At 34.1% G+C, this 18,483-nt stretch overlaps 1 protein-coding gene, 1 long non-coding RNA gene and 2 pseudogenes across 4 annotated transcripts; 3 read left to right on the forward strand and 1 right to left on the reverse strand.

Moving 5' to 3' along the window:
* The first annotated feature begins 1,521 nt into the window (after positions 1 to 1,521).
* On the forward strand, positions 1,522 to 2,504 carry LOC148207758 (uncharacterized). Its single transcript, XR_015787681.1, has 3 exons — positions 1,522 to 1,602; positions 1,692 to 1,741; positions 2,053 to 2,504. It is a non-coding gene; the product is annotated as an uncharacterized LOC148207758 (long non-coding RNA).
* A 472-nt stretch (positions 2,505 to 2,976) lies between these two features.
* On the forward strand, positions 2,977 to 5,357 carry LOC148207759 (uncharacterized; annotated as a pseudogene). Its single transcript, XR_015787678.1, has 5 exons — positions 2,977 to 3,551; positions 3,660 to 3,773; positions 3,955 to 4,036; positions 4,182 to 4,233; positions 5,270 to 5,357. The product of XR_015787678.1 is annotated as an uncharacterized LOC148207759 (transcript).
* A 1,720-nt stretch (positions 5,358 to 7,077) lies between these two features.
* On the forward strand, positions 7,078 to 7,848 carry LOC148207760 (uncharacterized). The gene has a single exon (XM_088118294.1). It carries the CDS (start codon positions 7,146 to 7,148, stop codon positions 7,644 to 7,646), a length of 501 nt encoding a protein of 166 aa, XP_087974420.1. The 5' UTR covers positions 7,078 to 7,145; the 3' UTR covers positions 7,647 to 7,848.
* LOC148207761 (uncharacterized) lies at positions 7,840 to 10,832 on the reverse strand (annotated as a pseudogene). The gene is made up of 8 exons (XR_015787676.1): positions 10,515 to 10,832; positions 9,799 to 10,377; positions 9,176 to 9,631; positions 9,021 to 9,079; positions 8,807 to 8,882; positions 8,639 to 8,703; positions 8,460 to 8,561; positions 7,840 to 8,362 (listed from the first exon to the last, which is right to left on the reverse strand). The product of XR_015787676.1 is annotated as an uncharacterized LOC148207761 (transcript).
* Positions 10,833 to 18,483: the final 7,651 nt, after the last annotated feature.

Below are 18,483 nucleotides of genomic sequence, written 5' to 3' on the forward strand. Positions count from 1 at the left end.
ATAGTTATGCAGTGAGAAATAACATAACCAGTGTGTGAGTGTGAGAGGAGGATGGGGAAAGCTACCAAAATATTTCAAAAACCTGATTGGTGTTTTTCTTAGTACTTGAGTAAAATTGAATTCTTTGCTGCAAAATAGCTCCCTAAAAATAGAGATTCTTCATTTAAACTCTTTTTTGATGAAAATCAATATCCTACCTAGACAGAGCTCAAAAAGACATGTGCCCTTCCCACATTGGTGCCCTTTGCATCAACAACTATGGAAACTGAGATCATCATTTCCTTAGCTATAGGTTTCTAGGAAAGCATGGGACTTTAGCCTTACAATTTATCCATCTACTAGAAAGAACCTCAGGAAGTGAAACCTAATATCCTTGAGGCAACATCAAGCTAGCATAATTTCTCACGAAGAAATTTCTGCCAACTTACTATGGATGAAGAAATGATCGAGCATTTCCCCACCTACTCCACAACTTGATCATACTTGATGCGAGATAGCTAATTGGGGGCTATCTTTTTGAACTCTATCCTGGGCGTATTGAAAAAAAATTGCGAGTTAGTTAAATATCTGTCAAACTTGCAGGTTAAGGCATTTAACTGACAGGCAGCTTATTCAAGCCAATTAGAGAGCTCTTTGTGACTTCCTTAGGTCTTTGTTGGGAGTGTCTTATCCTCCCACGTACATTATATACCTTTTGATGTTTTGAAATCGTTTCTTCTAGTCCCAAAAAAAAAAAAAAGCATAAATGATAACTTGACCTGGAAGTATGTGACAGGTTTTTTTAGTTCTGAACACCCCAACACCACCCATTTGTACAACCTATTATTTTCTTTCTTTGCAAGTATGTGAAACATAATAGTGTGGGGTTAACACATTAAATTGTCTGAATTTGGGGTATCGACTACCGTATACAGTTCTTCTTAATTTCAGGATCATCTTTCATCTTGTTATTGGTAATATTACTGAGTGTTCCAGTCTTACCTTTTTTTTTTTTGTGTCGTTCAATCTGTGGCTTCATTGTATAGCATCCCAAGTCCAAATTGCCTTTTAACCTTGAGATCCTTAATTTTGGCAGCTCAATTCAAGTATTTATGACGGCTATTAAATACATACCTCAGGTGAGAATTTATTGCTTATTTAAATTCTATTATCAAAAGAGATCTTGATGATCAGTCTACTTCTGCACCAAGATCCATATGACCAAATTATGTTGATTATTCCATCCAAGGCATTGGCTTTGCCCCTTTGTGACTGTTAACCATTTTGGGTCTGTTCAAAGCAGAAAATGGAAATTAGTGCAATAGATTAATGGTAGAAAGTCAGCTTTTACTTGATTATAAACATGTTATTTTACATAAATGGGATAAATAAATTATCTCGCCTGGACCTGTTATCTTTTGTTCAAGTAATTGTATTATTTCAGTTGAAATTGTAATGGAAATTTGCTACATTTTGATGCTATTAACTATAATAACGCATTACAAAGGCAATCATGAACTTTTGCGGAAGAGCACCGATGGATTCAGCATTGGCATATACTACTCGACTTTCTGGGAGGGGTGGCAAATTATGCACAGATGGCAGTGCAGTCCGTAGATCAAAGTATGCTATCCCTGTCCTTTCCAATTTGACTGTAGCGTATAAAATTTTTTGGCCTGCATTATATAAATTGAACTTTTATTTCCTTCCAGATTCGTGGGTAAACTTTTATGGCAACATTGGCAAGACATTGCTCTCTTTGGTATGAATTCTTCTTTTAGTTCTATGATAAAGTTTAATGAAAGAATGCTTACTGTTTCTTCTTTTTCGTGGACTTTGAACATCTATCATATTACTGCTTACTCTAATTTGTCCAAATTTTTGTTGACTCGAAAATGTGGATAACGATAGATTCATCGAGCCTGAAATTTTGTTTAACAATGTACTTGAGACCATTTCTAAACGTTGGAAAATTAGTAGGGAAAGTTCTGTTACTTGATATCATGAATCCATCAAAGTTAAATGATTTGCCTGATATTTATGATGCCTTGTTGTTATTTCACATATTTGCAGATAAGTATATTCTTTGATCTTCTTTTCATGCTTCAACATTACGTGCTATATCCTGGGAAGAAACCGGTTGTGTCTCAGAAAGTCGATGAAGAGAGCAGGGAGGCACTTATTACCCCTCCAGATCGTCCATATTGGAAGATTTGCAAGGTTAGGATCCTGTGATGTGTATAATAACATTACTCCAAGGCTCCGACTGATACGTGAAGAAGTTTGGCTGTGTCAACTTCTATAGATAAAACCATTTTCGTTGAAGCTTGACAAGTAAATATAAACATATTTAGTGGTGAGTACTCCTTTGTGAGGGCATTCAGGTGTTTTCTAGCTCTTATTATTCATCTTTTTTAATCTTGTGTATAAAAGTTTTAGTTTTTGTTACAATTTGTCCCTTTCATGCAAAAATGTTGTAGAATGGTGTGTTATAGAAATTGCAAACTAGTGTTTTTACCTTCCAACTTCAAACTTCAAACTTCAAACTTTCGATTTGAATATTTTACCCTCCTAAATTTATAAGATTGTTGCAATCAAATCATTTCAGTTTGAGTAATTACTCTCCTAAAGCTTACAAAATTGTTGATAATAGAGCAGAACTGATGCATACCATGTGAGAAGATCTTAAATCTAACTATGACAAATAATCATGGTGATTAGGGTTAGTATTATAAACAGTGCTCAATTCAAACAAGTTGTCATTCTCTGCTGATCTAGAAATAAACATCAAGTAAGACTTCAATTAACTTTACTTTTGTTCCATTTGGTTCTTATAATCGACAGCTATTAGTTTCAATTAATTTAGTATTTGAGTGAAGTTTCGGTTGTCTCTATATGATTTTAAACATTCCAATTTTGATCCTCTAGAATTTAGTTAAACCTCACCAATCTGTACACTAGCAAAAATTCACAACTCTACAAGTAGATAGCAAAACAATGAGTCAAACTAAAAACACAAGTTCATTAACATGTAAATAAAAATAATTGCTTTGGACCAAAAATGTCTCAGAAGTCAGAACCAATTATATTTTAATCCATAAATTATCCATAGAAGCCGAAAGCCGAAAAGAAATGAGAATTGAATTGAATGAACCACATTACAAGTTTTGGGGAATCGATGAGTGGAAGCATTTTGAGGTGAGGAGATTGGATTTGATTTGATTTCGGCGGCGATGAACTCCGTCTTATCTCCTCCATCCAAATCCGCTGCCATTTTTTTAAACCCTAAGATTTCTGCTCCTCCATGCTCTTTTTTTACTGCTTCTCGAATACCTACGAGAACACCGTATTCCTCGCTTCGTCTCTGCTCTTCTTCTTCAGATAATCCGCTTGTCGCCGTTTCATCTCCGACCACCAATGCTCCTCTTGACGCACTCCGATCTGCTTCTGATGTCGTGAGGGACTTCTACGGCGGAATCAACCGCCGTGACCTCACCTCCGTCCACCACCTCATTGCTGACAACTGTGTTTATGAGGACCTTATCTTCTCTCGTCCTTTCGTCGGTCGCGAGGTACTTACGCCTTTTTCAATTCCCTGCTCCATAATTTAATCTCACGGTCATGGCTGCGGCACATGTGTTTCTCGTATGTTTATCCAATTTTGTGTCCAATTGATGCAGGACATTCTACTTTTTTCAAAAAGTTCAACGATTCCATCAGCAAGGATCTACAGTTTGTTATCGACGATATATCCACCGAAGACTCATCAGCAGTGGGCGTCCTTTGGCATTTAGGTAGCAATTTTTTTCTGTATTTTTTCGTAAATCTTTTAAGATACAGTTGAAATTAGAAGAAGAGGGCAAAGATATCTCTTTTGCGCGTTTTCCTATGTTACATTGAGTTTTACTGCATTTCTTTTTGCCCTTTTTATCTGGATGTCTAGCTTGGCAGTGATAGTTTTGGAATTAACTACAGAATGGAAAGGGAAAGAGTTTCCTTTCAGCAAGGGATGCAGCTTTTATCGCTTGGTTATTGCTGATGGCAATAGACAAATAATGTAAGTAATATTCTCTTTTCTTCCTTACCTCGTTGGGAGGAAGTAACTTAGACTTAGTTGCAGGGGACAGTGTTGAGCTCACAAGAATGAAGCTTTAACATGGCCTACTGACTTAGTTCTTTACTGGCCTTGTCTCAATTAACAGCTACGGTCGAGATAGTGTTGAGCCTGCAATCAAGCCAGGGGAGATGGCTTTGGTATGTAATGTTCGCTTTCTTTACTATAGTCATATTTGGTAGATTGTTATTATCTTTAAGGAAGCCAATTTAATATTTAAGACTTTGAGAATGATTTCTTTAATATTTTTGGGATGATTGGGACAAAATATTGTTGGAGTATGATCCTTGTGAACTCTTTTTGTCATAAACAGAAATTGTCAACTATGTCACCGGAGTAATGGCCTGTTTCTCTTGAAGTGCAATGTTTAGTAGGTTTTAGGATGGATCCATAGTATTTGAGATGTTCAGCTGTCTCGGTCATAGAAGCAAGCCTTAGCTCGGTTGGGGGGTGGGGGGGTTGATATGAAAGGGTGTTTAACCTCATGAATTGGTAAAGGGAGTTTGTTTATGGTTTTCGATTATTAGCATCATAACTGCCACAAAATCATGGGAAATATCCACAGATTTCATTTTTGAAGATACAGAGTAGTTATAGTTACCAAGATTATAATGTTTTTGTCAATTGATTCTGTATCTCAGATGGTTTAACTAGAGTTCATTCTGATTCTCATGGGAAATATCCAAAGATATCCGTCAGTTTCTTGAAATTTCATCTTGCTAATGCCTCTTTCATCTAAAGCCAAATAGACTAGAGTAATGTCTAATGCCATGGTCCCATATAATTCCTTCTATCAGATGACCCCTCTAGAATTTCAAATGCAAAAAATAGACAAACCGCATGTAACAATCTGTGTTCGTGTTTTACTTTGATTTGATCAATTCTCTTCTGCTCCATTTTATCTTGGTCTGCAATTTTGTGAGTAGATAAAACATAAATTTGAAGTAGTTTTTTTTTTTTTTTGCTTATTGTAATCATCTGCGCGGCTGCGCCTGAAGCTCTAGTTGCTACCTCACTCAACTTTTACATCACATGGATCTGGATAATTCACAGTACAAATATTCATTGGATGGGAAATGGGATGGATAAAATCAGATTTTTCTTTTCCCCCCGTTTAGAAGCTACTTGCTGAGATTTTATGCTTGTCATAATGTAGTCCATTTTCTTACAATGCAGACAGCCATTAAAGGTGTAACTTGGCTTCTGGAACAATTCCCTCAATTAGCAGATCGGATGTAATCCCTCTGTGTCTCAAGGAGGATTTATTGATGTATTACAGCCGATATTCTTTAGTACATATGTATATCTAGCAATAGGTCAAACTGTATAAACTTTACAAGGTCCAAAATAGTATTCTTTTTTTTTTAATAAGAAATAGTGTTGTTCTTCAATTGCTTTGTATGTATGAGTTATGTTATTTAGAAGAAAGAATTATGTCAACTTTCAAAGCTGGTGAAGACTGTTCAATTGAGTTTGTTTTGCTTTGTGATGCATCTCATGGAACCAGAAATACTGGATACCGAGGTTTTTAGTAACGTTTCCGTTTTTTGTTTTTAACTTTATGAAGAAATCTAAGCATTCGATCACTATTTAGAAATTTCGAAATACTAAAAACAAGCTTGTTTTTTTTCTGTTTCATCATTTTTGCATCGGTAGGGTCATGCAATTCTATTTTTCTTTATTAAAAAGGAGAAATAGAAACAAGAATCGGTAAAGTTAGCAAGGAAACCCTAAGAGAATAGCTCATGAAAGTGCAAGAATTGTTTTTTTTTTCTTCCTTTTGGGATGAAAATGACTGAGGACCACTCTTTTTTTTTTTTCTTTTTTCCTTCCTCTTTAATATACTAACTGGAGGGCACGTTTGAGTATAGTTGTGCCATTTTAAAATTATTTGTATATCACTGACATACATTACTATTGTAAATGAAATGATTTTATATACCATAACAAAAGTAATTTTTAGCTATTTCAAAATCACTTCAAACATGTTAGATTTGAGTTAGTGCTACGGATCCATAAATGATTTTATGATAATGAATTTATATCTAATACTTAATTTAAAAAATAAGTATATTCACTGAGTAGCTGAATCTTTTTTCTCTAAGATTTCTACCTTTCAAATTTCAAAAAGAAACCAAAGCAAATGGATTAATTTTTTTTCCTTTCAAATATGGGTTTGGAAACAGTTTTAATCTTAGTTCATGTTTTTAAAAGAAGATGCACATGACAGGCGAATATTCGTTTGGTGGTTTTTACAATTAAAATATATATATATATATAATATATATATATCTTATTAAAAATTTTTGATATATCAACCAATTTTTGATATATCAACTGAAAATACTATTTAATAATAATTAAAAAAAACTAAATTTGCTTTGCATTTCCCCTCTTATTAAACCAACTCTGTATCAAATGAGAACTAGTCAACGTCGTCCCCAACTTTCAACAACGCCTTTTTTCCTTGGTAAAGAAGAATGCCTAATTATTTTAAGAAATAATTGTTTAGACTATTTTCGCCTCATCATTTACATATACATAGCACAATATAGTCCTCGGTCGAGCCAACTCCACAAAATAAATTCAAAAGGTTAGCAACCAAACAAATTTATTTAGAACAACTTAACTCAATTCAAACGGTCAAAAACGATAATTGACACCTACTCTTTTTCTGAAATCGAATGTTCAAAGTCTCATATCCCAATTTGTTGTACTAAAAAACCTCAACTCAATCAAGGTACGTGCCACATATACGAGTGAATACGAGAAACAAAAAGATAACCTTAGCTAGTAAGAAGATCGCTAAACCTAATAATAGTGGTGATTTAAAATGGTGTCGGGAGACTAATAGGAAGAATAAAATAAGGGTCCCCAAGTCAACCATCTACGGCTTGATCCACGCGCATTTTGGAGTGGGACACAATCAAATTCCTTGGCTCCCAAGGCTCGTTCCTTAACCAAACTCAATATAACTGAATACCTCTTCTCTTCTTTCCTTCAAACCATTCTTTCCCATTTTCCCTCCTCAGCTCAATTTCAGCACTCCAAAATGAAGAGGGAAGGTCGCCAACATGGCATGGTAAGAACCTGCCGGATCATCCCATCCCCGTGGAACCCAAGACCCGAAACCCGATTGATTAATGAACTCGATGTCCCTCCCACTGCTGGCCTCTTCGCAAAGGTTTCATCCAAGCCTACCAACCACTCCAAGTTCACCGGAAAATGCGGCAAGACCCGATGCTCCGGCTGCCGGTTCCACCCGGTTCAAAAGGCCAAAGATAAAACCAAGGGATCTCATAAGTTCAAGTCGCACCATCTCGTCATTGACTGCCCGCTGGCCAATTACGACCCTGCAAGCTTCATCGATGATGATGGTGACGATCAGCCACTAGAAGTAACAGATTTTGAATCGAGGGTCGAAGATATTCATCATCATGTGGATGATGAAGATGAAGATGAAACGAGTTACTGTAAAGTAGAGTTTGTTGTGGAAGAAGCCGTGGAAGGAGACGACACTTGGTGTTTAGTAGAAGAAGACAAAGTAATCTAATAGACGAAGAGGCGGCTAACTGTAACAGCCATCTTCCATTCCATTCGTGGCTGTGTACTTTTTCTGCTTCTATAAACTTTTATCAATGTGGATATGAATAATGGTTCAATCTCAACTTGAACTTTATAGAGTGGATTCACTACTTCACTGTAAAACCAGGATTAGAGGGTGACATTTTTAATATCTAACTCTGTTCTTTGGATATCATTTTCATTTAACCATTCGCTGTTTTCCATTTTGACAATCTCGGATGCTACTCTTTGTTGAATTCTGATGAATAATGATAACCTCATAGCCCATCAGATCAATGTTCTCTACACATATACTGATATTTTTATACAGTAGTTCATATCAAACAAGGCTTTCTTACATAAAAATTGACAGATATACCAGCAGAACAAAAATGGATCCACCGTAATTAAGATGTCGAGATCTGGTTACCTCATGAATATGTGGAAATTGCTTCAACGCTTCAGCAGAAATGAAATATTGATAAGGATTATGCTGCTTGACCTTCACTGCTGAATATTAGGAGATGTGTTCTCATGAGCAGACATTAAAGTTTGTAAAGACAGAGAATGAGCCTTTCCCTGCACGTTTTTATTATTGCTTCTGCTGCTTTTAACTGGAAGCCTATGGCCAGAATGAGACATTGTGGCTTCTCCTGTTTTTGGGTTGGTATTTCTTCCAAGTGACGGGGGATGAGACGTGGAAACCTACTAAGAAAAAAGGGACAGAATTATTTCTACCAATTCGTCATGTGTGGAATTTTACTCTAAATTATGCCAAATAAGCGGAAAATCCCTTGTTTACCTCATTCTTCTGAGCTTTTCGCTCCTTGTAGAAGTCGGGCAATGGCCTGGCTTTGAAGCAGAAGCTTTGACGAAGTTTAGTTATTTCTGTTTCGGCTTTCTCCTACAGGAATGTTAGTCGTTAAGTCATAGTAAATAAGTCGTTTGACAGTTTACTACATAAAATTTTTAAAGAGATACCTTTAGTTTTGTTTGAAGTTGCACCTTTTTTGTGGTTCATTTGTGTAGAACTTCTCTTCGAGTTTCTGAAGATATTGAAGTAGAAAGAAGCAATAAATTAGCACTTGTACACATAGAGTGAGATTGTATTTGAAAAAGGCACATGACAAGAATGCAGCAAAAGCTTGCCTCCTTTCTTCTTGCTGCTCTTTCTTCGGTTCTCAAGCTGAAAGGGGTGAATGAAAATGGGGAATACATTTTGTTTCTGAAATTATTACTTAAGAATTTAGATTAGCTATCACCAGGCAAAATGAAAACTAAAAGATAACTAGTTGAGGTTACTTTTCACTTGCAAAACTTGGAAGATGAAACTTAAGTTGCAGATTCAGGAGAAAAGCTATACCTTCTCTTTTCTGACCAGGGTGTAGCAGAAGGATGCTTTTGGGCCTCACTCTTCAATGCCTGCACAGTGCACACAACCGACAATTAAAGAAATATTGAGTAAAAATCCCCATTTCAAAAGATAGATTCGTAGACAAAAATGAAAAATGTGGCAACCGTATTCGGTGTCCTAAGAGGAGTTGAGCAATCTTTAGCTGGTTTGGAATAACTGGGCCCAACTTTTGAACGTTCGATCTTTCTTATGACCGATGAAGTAAACTTATTGAGCTCTCGAATTGGCGTAAAATTGACAGCCATCCTGAGAGATTTAGGAGTAGATTTCCTTTTATCTGCAGACTCCAATACATATTTGTTGGCACTGGCAACTTGTTTTGGAGTTGCATTGTTGAGACAAGAAGTTGCAGCAGTTGGTTTGGCAGGTGTAGATGGGATCTTAGATGATCTGTTAAACAATGGAATCTTTGAGGACGACGAAGAATTGGCAGCAGTTGGTTTTGCAGGTGTAGATGGGATCTTAGATGATCTGTTAAACAATGGAAGCTTCGAGGACGATGAAGAAGTTGCTTTTTTCTTGCTAATGGTGGTCGGTTGCTCCAAATTCTGGCGGGAACTCTGCAACAACACAATAGAATCAACATTTATTTTCCGGCTTTCTCAGGACTAATTTGTATAAAAAGAAAACTCATAGCATTCTAATCGTTCAAATCCCCCCACCCCTATTTGCCTTTGTCATCCTACAAGTTTCCCAGTTCAACATTAATGAGAAGCAGCTGCATTACCTTAGAAATGGATTTTTTCATCTGGGGTGTCTGATTGAACTCATTTTCAGTCAACACACCATTCAAATCAATACCCTCAACCTCAATTTTCAACTCAATCTTCTGGGGAATTGCATCGATCATTTGGTGGGCAATGCCTGCATCAGCCCCTTCAGATTTCTCCTCCTTAAGATCAGAACCGCAGCCATTCCCATTGTCAATGGCAACAAAATCTTGTGCAGTTGCAACCTCGACCTCCTGTTGATGGGCGCCATTAGAGGACGACATCGTGCTCGGCGGAGAAGCAGAGCAGCCAAATTCATGAACATTTTGTTCAGTTTCAGTTTCAGCGACAGGGTCTGAAGCAGCAGCAGCATTAGCCTGCTCAAGCAAGGCGGCAGCCCTCTGAGCAGCAACTTTCTTGTAGTGAGCTTCGAAGAAAGCTTTCTTCTGAGCAACGGATCCAGGGCGAGAGAACTTCTCGGCTTCTTCGACATATCGGTTTTGGGAGAAAGTGGACCATTTTTCCCAAGCCAGCGACTCCGATGTGAATCTCCCGAAGGAGACCGACTGGCCAAGAGCATGAATGGGATGATTTCCCTAAAAGAAAGACACAGAGAGAGAAGCAATGATTGAAAGTGAATTCGAATTCAAACAAATTGTACAAAATTACAAAGAAGAAGTGTGGAGAATGTTGGGGGAAAATTGGAGGGTTGTGTGATGGGGTAGGGACTGACCTCCATGGCTTCATTGGGGAAGCCAGAAGTGTAGGAAAATGGGTGTTGCATGAGGCAAGCTGAATCTGCCATGGGAGCTACCTCCAACTGCAGGGAACAAAAACAAAACCAAAAGAAAGAATCCAAACTCGGGAAACGCTTCTTCCTCCTCTATTATTGTAAACTGGTTCTGGGTATCATTTTGTCATGTCGGGAACTGAAAGCTTTCAAATTTTGAATTTCAAACCAGAGAAAGAAAAGAAACTCAGGTACAGAACTATAAAGGAAAAAAGGCAAAAGGAGGAAGATGGGGCTGCAATGGTTTTCCATTTCCCAAGTGGGGTCTCTCTTTCTTTACAAGAATTTTCCTTTTCCTTCTTTTTTTCATTTTTCATTTTTCTAAACTAGTTTGCTTATTGAACATTCGACTTGTTTTGGATCTCTTGATTTCAACCCTGAATGAAAAAATAGTTACCTAAGTTAACTATCTCATATATTTAATAGTGTAAAATTAGAGTTCGAATCGGTAGGGTAACCTTTTCATTTTTTATTTTATTCCCTTATTTTTAATAAAGGAAAATAAAATTACTTGACATCCAACATTCATAGATGCAAGAAGGATAAAATAAGATTTTTATTTATGTTCGAACGAGTTTTTAAAATTTTTGTACAATTTTGAAAATGTTTTTAAAAATGAGAAACGAAAACGTAAATAGTTGTCAAATATTTAGATTTCTTAATAATATCAAGAAACGAGAACATTCCCAACGTATTATTTTATTATTATTTTTAAATATCAATTTGAAAACTACAGGCTTAAGCAATTAAATGTAGTTTCAAATACTTACCTAGACATTTATTAATGCAAGAAAAACACGTATAAAAACTTACCTAGACATTTATAGATGAGATACTTGAACTACAACTTATGCTGACTTTCAGCAGGTAATAACTTAAATAAATAACATTTTAAGGTAAAATTCAAGATGTTTGAAATTTAGGGTTTAAAACTTTAAACATGAAAATTTAGAAATAGAATAAGATTAAAAAAAAAAAAAGAAGGGCAAATGGGTCCCATTTCAGTGAAGACCAATACCCAACCACAACGGCCAAATTTTGTTTGGGAATTTAAATTTAAAGTTGCCTCAACGGCTCAACTGAACCTAATAAAAAAATCCAAGTGGGTACTGTTTGAACAAACTTTTTTATTTGGTTTAGTTTTGCTACAAAGAAAATCTAAAGTGTTTGTACAAAGTGAAATTTCGATCAGGTGTGCAAAGGCATGTCTTTTCAAGTGTAAAAGCGGGAAAGGCGAAAACTTTTAATCTTCGTCCTCACCCGAGTAGAGCAAAGAAAGAAGAACGATTTTTCGTTCGTCTTAGTTTAGAAATAGAACAACGTTGATATACTTAACAGCTTGGTATATTACTATTGTTTAAGTCAAATATGCTATTTTGGTAAAAACCTCAAAAAGAGTCCTTTCGAGCATATAAAAAATACTTATTTAAGGTTCAATCATCTCCACATTTATTAAATGTAAAAAGTCTCGAAAAATTATATAATTAAATCTTTTAGAATAAATCAATTAGAAGAAGTTGATAAGTATATTAAAAAACATTAGAGCTAAAAACAAGACTCCCCTTTTTTCCTTTTGAAATTAAAAGCAAGCAAGACTATGAACTATTTGAGGTGAGAGGTTAAAATTTCAAAGTGGGAGTCGCATCAACTTTAATAACTTTTACCCAATATATTTTGTTATGAAATTATAAGAAAATTTTATTTTAATATCCAAAGATGAAAATAAAAAGAAATAATTTGTTCCTTTCTCATCCCAATCCAATCGTACCAATTTTAAGCACCATTACAAGAGTCAAACCGAGCATAGTTGATAGATAAAGTAATTTATTACCTTCTAATAAGAAAACAATAAATTGGTTATTGCTCTTTTACTTTCAAAATTTTGTATACATTAAGATCGAAGTGTTATCAATTGATAGATAGAATTTCAAGAGTAGGTAGGTCTGGAGGGAAGTTGCGAGCGTTATGTTTATGCATAACTTCCATACCAAATTTAACGCGGTTAACCGAGATATAAGGTTGAATTGTCGGACCCAAATGAAATTGAGAGAGAGAGAGAGAGAGAGAGGAAGAAAGAGCATTGGTGGTTGGAGGTAGAGGGAAGGGATGTATTGGGTTGAACAACCAGTGGTTAAGAGTTAGGACAGGACACTACATATTTTCAAGTGGGACTGTGTATTTGTTTGGTAATGGTAATGGTAATGCTATTGGTATTGGTAGCTCCACACAATTATTTCAATTCAAGTTCCAAGTTTTTACTCAACCAATTGATCACTTTCCCATTTTTAACCAAAAACATTTTCAAACTTTCTTTTCAAATCATTCCCTCATCAACTCCCATGTTGTACCAACCTTCAAATCATCAAATCGAATGAGTAATAATTAAATCCCATCCATAATTTTAAGAAATGTTCTTCCTTTTTTACCCTCCTCACTCATTTTTAATCTAAGTTTGTAGATAGCTTATGAGCATTCTTGTGGTTGGACAAAAGTGTAAGACTATTTCTTGAACTATTTGTTTTTATTACTTGACGTTTGGGTCAATTTTTATTTGGTTCATGAAAATAATTTTAATCACATTTTATTGCCACTTAAAGCTTAAAGTTCAACCGAGTAAAATTGAAACTTTCAAATTAAAATTGGATAAAAACTAGAAATTCTCTTGAATTTTAAGTTTAAACTGTTGTTCATGTTTATTTTGCTCCTAAACTTTCAAGCATTTTTTTCTTTTTAAATCTCATACCTAAATACAAGGAGTATAATAAATTTTTAAGAATTAAAATTCATTTGAAAATAAAATTTAAAATTCCTCTTATTTTTATTTTATTTTATTTATTTATTTTTGTTATAAAGATACTTGGGTTGAAATCGTGTTTAAATTATCTTCATCTTTATTTATACTTTCAAAACTTTTTGTTTTGATTTTCAAACTTTAAATATTTTTTATTCTTTACCACTAAACTTCAATATTTTATCTTTTTTAATAAAACATATAGGGTGAGAATTCAAACTCACGAACTTTTAGTCATATATTAGTATCTTGACCAGTTGAAGTATATTGAAGGTGACACTCAATATTTTTTCTTACCTATAAATTTATATCTCAAACTAGATGTATGAGATTAATATTAATTAAATTTTGAAACAAGTGACATATTATCATATTAAATACATTATGAAAATTTAAATACAATAACCAAAACGAGTACTTAAAAGTTCTTAAAATTAATAGAAAAAAAGGTTCTTAAATTTTTACTTAAATCACATATATAACTGTAATAGAAAAAAGAATGATTTAGTAATTTACGTTAATATTTGAAAATATTATTACTTAAATTACAAACTTGGGCTGCAGGGCGGTTCTACCAAACCATGGTGGCCCATTGCCTTATAATGGTGGACTTTCATTAGATAACAAACCCAACACTATAGCCCGTTTAGCAAACCAACGCCTCTTCCCTTTTCCACTTTAATAAATCAAAGGATATTAAATTATAAATTTAGTCTCGACCTATAAATTTATAGACCAATAATACACAAAATTAAAATATTAGAGATTTAGACTATGTTTGGGTTACTTTAAAGTTCATTATTGACGAAATTACTTTAAGGACCTGTTTGTTTTTTTAGAAATATAGACGTCTAGTGCATGAAATTTCAGATGTCTAACATCTTTAAATAGCCATGTTTATTTTGTAGGAAAATTTATGAAAATGTCTGAAAATATTTGGATAGCTATGTTTGTTTATCTCTCTCGTAGCGGGGATGGGAAGATTTTTTCCCACTACTTAAACAGGAACAGGGATGAGGAATACGTTCTCTATCCCTACCCCATATCCTACCATGTTCCACGTGGGATCCTGTCATCTCTCGTATATGTGCATGTGTCTAACGTCGAAACGAGCTAAGGATGAGTTGGGATCAAGTCGGGACGCGTAAGGATGGAGAAATAATGAAAAACAGGTGAAGCGGGGCACTGCAAGCCAGGGTGCTGTCCTGATGGGGGTGCACGGGCGTTTTGTCCGTCCATAGCGCCATGGCGCTGTATCGACTTTATAAACACTGCAGTTTCGAATTTTAGGGTTACTCAGCCAATTTTGAGCAGCTTTGCCGTAGTTTTGAAATAGAGGCTTTTGTTATTGGTAGAGGCATTGGAGCATATCAAGATCGACATATCTAGGGTAATTAAATCTTGATTCTATTGTGAGTTTTTCATTCGTGTACCTAAGTAATTGTGTTAGATTGTGAGAAGCTATAAACTTTTGTTGGGACCTCTGATGGATAATTTTGGGGAGAGTTTATTGTAATTCAATCTTTAATAATATTAATGAATTATCCACTGAGTGGAAGCTCTTAGTTGGTAAATCAATATAATTTGTTGTATCGTCCTCTTGTGTTTTACGATTTATTCTTTACTTATATCTTGGTGTGTATCTAGATATTTACGTGGAACGAGAAACTATTCAGGTCATTAATTTTCTGTGAGGACAGAAAGCACCCCTCGTCATGATGTGAACACTCGTAATTTGAGGTTTTTTGAAGTTTAGAAAAAATAGAATTAGAATAGATTTATGAGCAATGAGGTGTGGAAACGGCGTGTAATGAAATGGAATAATGCAAATTTTATGATCACATTCTTGCTGGCGTGCCATTGATGTGACCTCTCACCAAACCCCCCATGCCTCATACTCACATGCCCCCACCCCGCCGTTTCCTCACTTTTTTTACTTAATTAACTCCTTAATCACCATCCTATTTCTATTTTTTTTCCACCGAAATTCTTCCTCTCAATTTTCTCCTTTATTAAAGACTTATTTGATAATGTTTTTGTTTCTTCACTTTTAATGAAGAAAAATATAATAACATCACCCAAAACTTATGAATTTAAGAATGATCAAATATATTTATATTTATGTTTATAATAAATAAGGAAGTTTTAAAAATTTTTATAGACTTTTGAGAATATTTTCAAATTATGAGAGTCTGGAAACATAATTAATTATAAAATTTTTAGATTTTTTAATAAAGTTTTAAAATGGAGAAAAAGAAACAAAAAGGTTACCACAAGCCTTATAAAAATTGCTGCTATGCTCTTTCCTTCCCTTCTCGTTGTTCGTTGTTTTGTTATATTTCCCAAAATAAAATTGATTGTTTTAGATTTAATAATTTTTATCAAAACTAAAAGAGATTGGATTGGATGGGATGTCACTCTTTCCCAAGGGATGATGGAGAGATAAGAATTGGACGTGGGACCCACACGTTGATCAAATATTTGGATTTTAGTACCAAACAGGGTATGGAGTGGGGGCCCACTTTCAAGTGCTCCACGATCTCGTACGTGCTTCCTTTTTACCTTTTTATTATTTTTTCTACTCACTCATTTTTTACCCATTTTCTTTTTTTCTTTTAACTCACTCCCCAAATAATTCTTCCACTTTTCCACTTCATCATTCTGGCTACTTATTAATTATTTTCATCCCAATTCTCCAACCTTTCCAACCCAAATAACTAATTAGGGAGGGATAATCATTTCTTTTTTTTTATTCTTAATATTAAATTTATGTATTTCTTTATTTTTTATTTACTTCTCAAATTTTCAAAACTAAAATTAGTAGTTTTAAATTTTTATTTTTATTTCTAAAATTTAACTAAAAACTCATCTGCATTTTAAGTAAAGGTAAAAACAACGTCAAAGAAGTTGAAATAACAAAATTCCAAATCTTTAAGAATTCAGTTCTCATTTATAATTTTTTTTTTTACATTTGGCTAAAATCTCACTAAATGTTTTCAAACATCCAAATATAGGTATAATTAGCAAATAACTTACTTTAAACCATAAATGTTTTTTTTTTTTTTTTGGTAAAAGAGTGACGGATACTATTAAAAAAAAGGTCAAACTTTTATAAACGTAGAGGAGTTTTTTTCAGAACTTGTCAATAGTTTTATATTTCTAATCATTTCGGTCAAATGAGAGCACCTATTTTGATAAGAAATAAAGTGGTGAACCTATTCTAATTTTAAAATTGTATAATACTTTATTTTCTTTCAAAAGAAGAAACTATTATGATTCAAACATTAACTTCTTCAAACTAATTATGAACCGAACTTTATTCTTCCAATAAAGAAAACTTTGGGATTTTGGTTGCGTTTAGGGATGCAATGTGCTATATAGGTGGCCCTGGACTACAACAACACATACTAAGTGCACTTTTTCTACTTGAATTGCATACAATATTTAGTTTTCTTGATGCTATCGAGCAATTAAATGATCTCTAATGTGACCCTTGACATTTTTTGAGTATTTAGAGTAAATGATTTGGTTAGACTAGAAGGTACTTGATTTCACTCTAAACTCGATGTTTGTTAACTAAGTAGGACTTTCTCAAACTCTTTTCTATCAAATTCATTTTCTCGTTTCCTTGTACAGCTCTTACCAGACTATTTTCATTATATGTTATTTGCATATAATGAAATAATGCATACAAATAGACATACTAAATGCATTCATTAGAAACTCCTTTTTTAGAGAGTTAACGCATACAAATAAATCTACTAAATTCGATGTTTGTTAACTAAATAGGACTTTCTCATATTCTTTTCCATCAAACTCCTTTTCTCGTTTCCTTGTCTACAACTCTTACCAAGCTAGTTTCATTATATGTTATTTGCCTATAATGCAATAATGCATACAAATAGACATATTAACACATTAGAAACTCTTTTTTAGAGAGGTAATGCATACAAATAAACATATTAAATTCATTTTTCGATGTTGAGATAATTAGTGCAAGTAGACCAAGCACTAGACACCTACTCTCACTTTAGAGGCAAGCTCACATGCTCAAGGTCTTAAATGGAAGTTAACCGTCACCTTAGATTCATCAAGATAAACTTCTCTCTAACTTACCTTGGTCAAGTTGCACCCCATGTGCTAGATGACTTCTAGTCTCACCTATTTGGGCTACGACGACCCACATAAGCTCGGTGACTTACCAATCTTGTCTTGATTAGAACGTGATTCATTTTGACTAGGTGGCTTTTTGTCTCACTGGATAATGTGCTCTTTAATTTTATATGATTAGATAGTTATAACTCATACGACTTTCCAATCTCGTGTAAGTCGACTGTACTTGTCTCACTTAAGTCGAACTATCAAATACTTAAATTCACTCTGACTTTATGCAAGAATCTTCGTTAATACTAGTAATTAGGTGGCGTACCATTATTTACCTTTTGAATTGTACCTAATTCTAACTCACTTGTGCAAGTTTGAGCACAAGATGTTTTTTTAGCTATTCTATTCTCTTAAAAAATGAATCTTAGAAAATGAAGATTTTTTTCCTACCAAAGGACTTCAATGGTCTAAAAGACGATTAAAGGTAATATCCAATCATGAAAGAAAAGCGGATCATATTTGTGTGCATTATTTTATGATGCGTTAATTTAATTAATTTTCATGATTAAGTAAAAGACAAAATCTTGTTAGAAAATAATAATGAAATAAATAAATGAATGAAAGATTCTTCTCTTTTCGGTTGCTTTTGGACTTCCTCTTCTCACTTGCACGCCAAGTCAAAATCCGGTAATCATTTGCCAAATCTTATTTGCGATAACAGATAAAGATATTTATTTAGTGTATGTTTTATTTGAATGCTTTTTAGTTTTATGTTTTCCTAATTACCACTGCCACCACTTCTAATTCCACTATTCTTTAAATTAATCTAAAGTTTCTCCACTAATTTTGCTCATTTGAAACATAAATAAACAACGCTACCAAAGTCCATCTCTTAGATTAAACAAAACATCCAACCACTATTTCTCGCTATGGAACAACATTATTTTTTCTATTAAAGATTAAATAGTTTACCTTCTGTTGTTCACTTGTCAAACAGATTAATGTATTATAAATATT

Source organism: Momordica charantia, unplaced genomic scaffold (genome assembly GCF_013281855.1).
Source record: "Momordica charantia cultivar OHB3-1 unplaced genomic scaffold, Mcharantia_2.0 BLBB01000089.1, whole genome shotgun sequence".
NCBI lineage: Eukaryota > Viridiplantae > Streptophyta > Magnoliopsida > Cucurbitales > Cucurbitaceae > Momordica > Momordica charantia.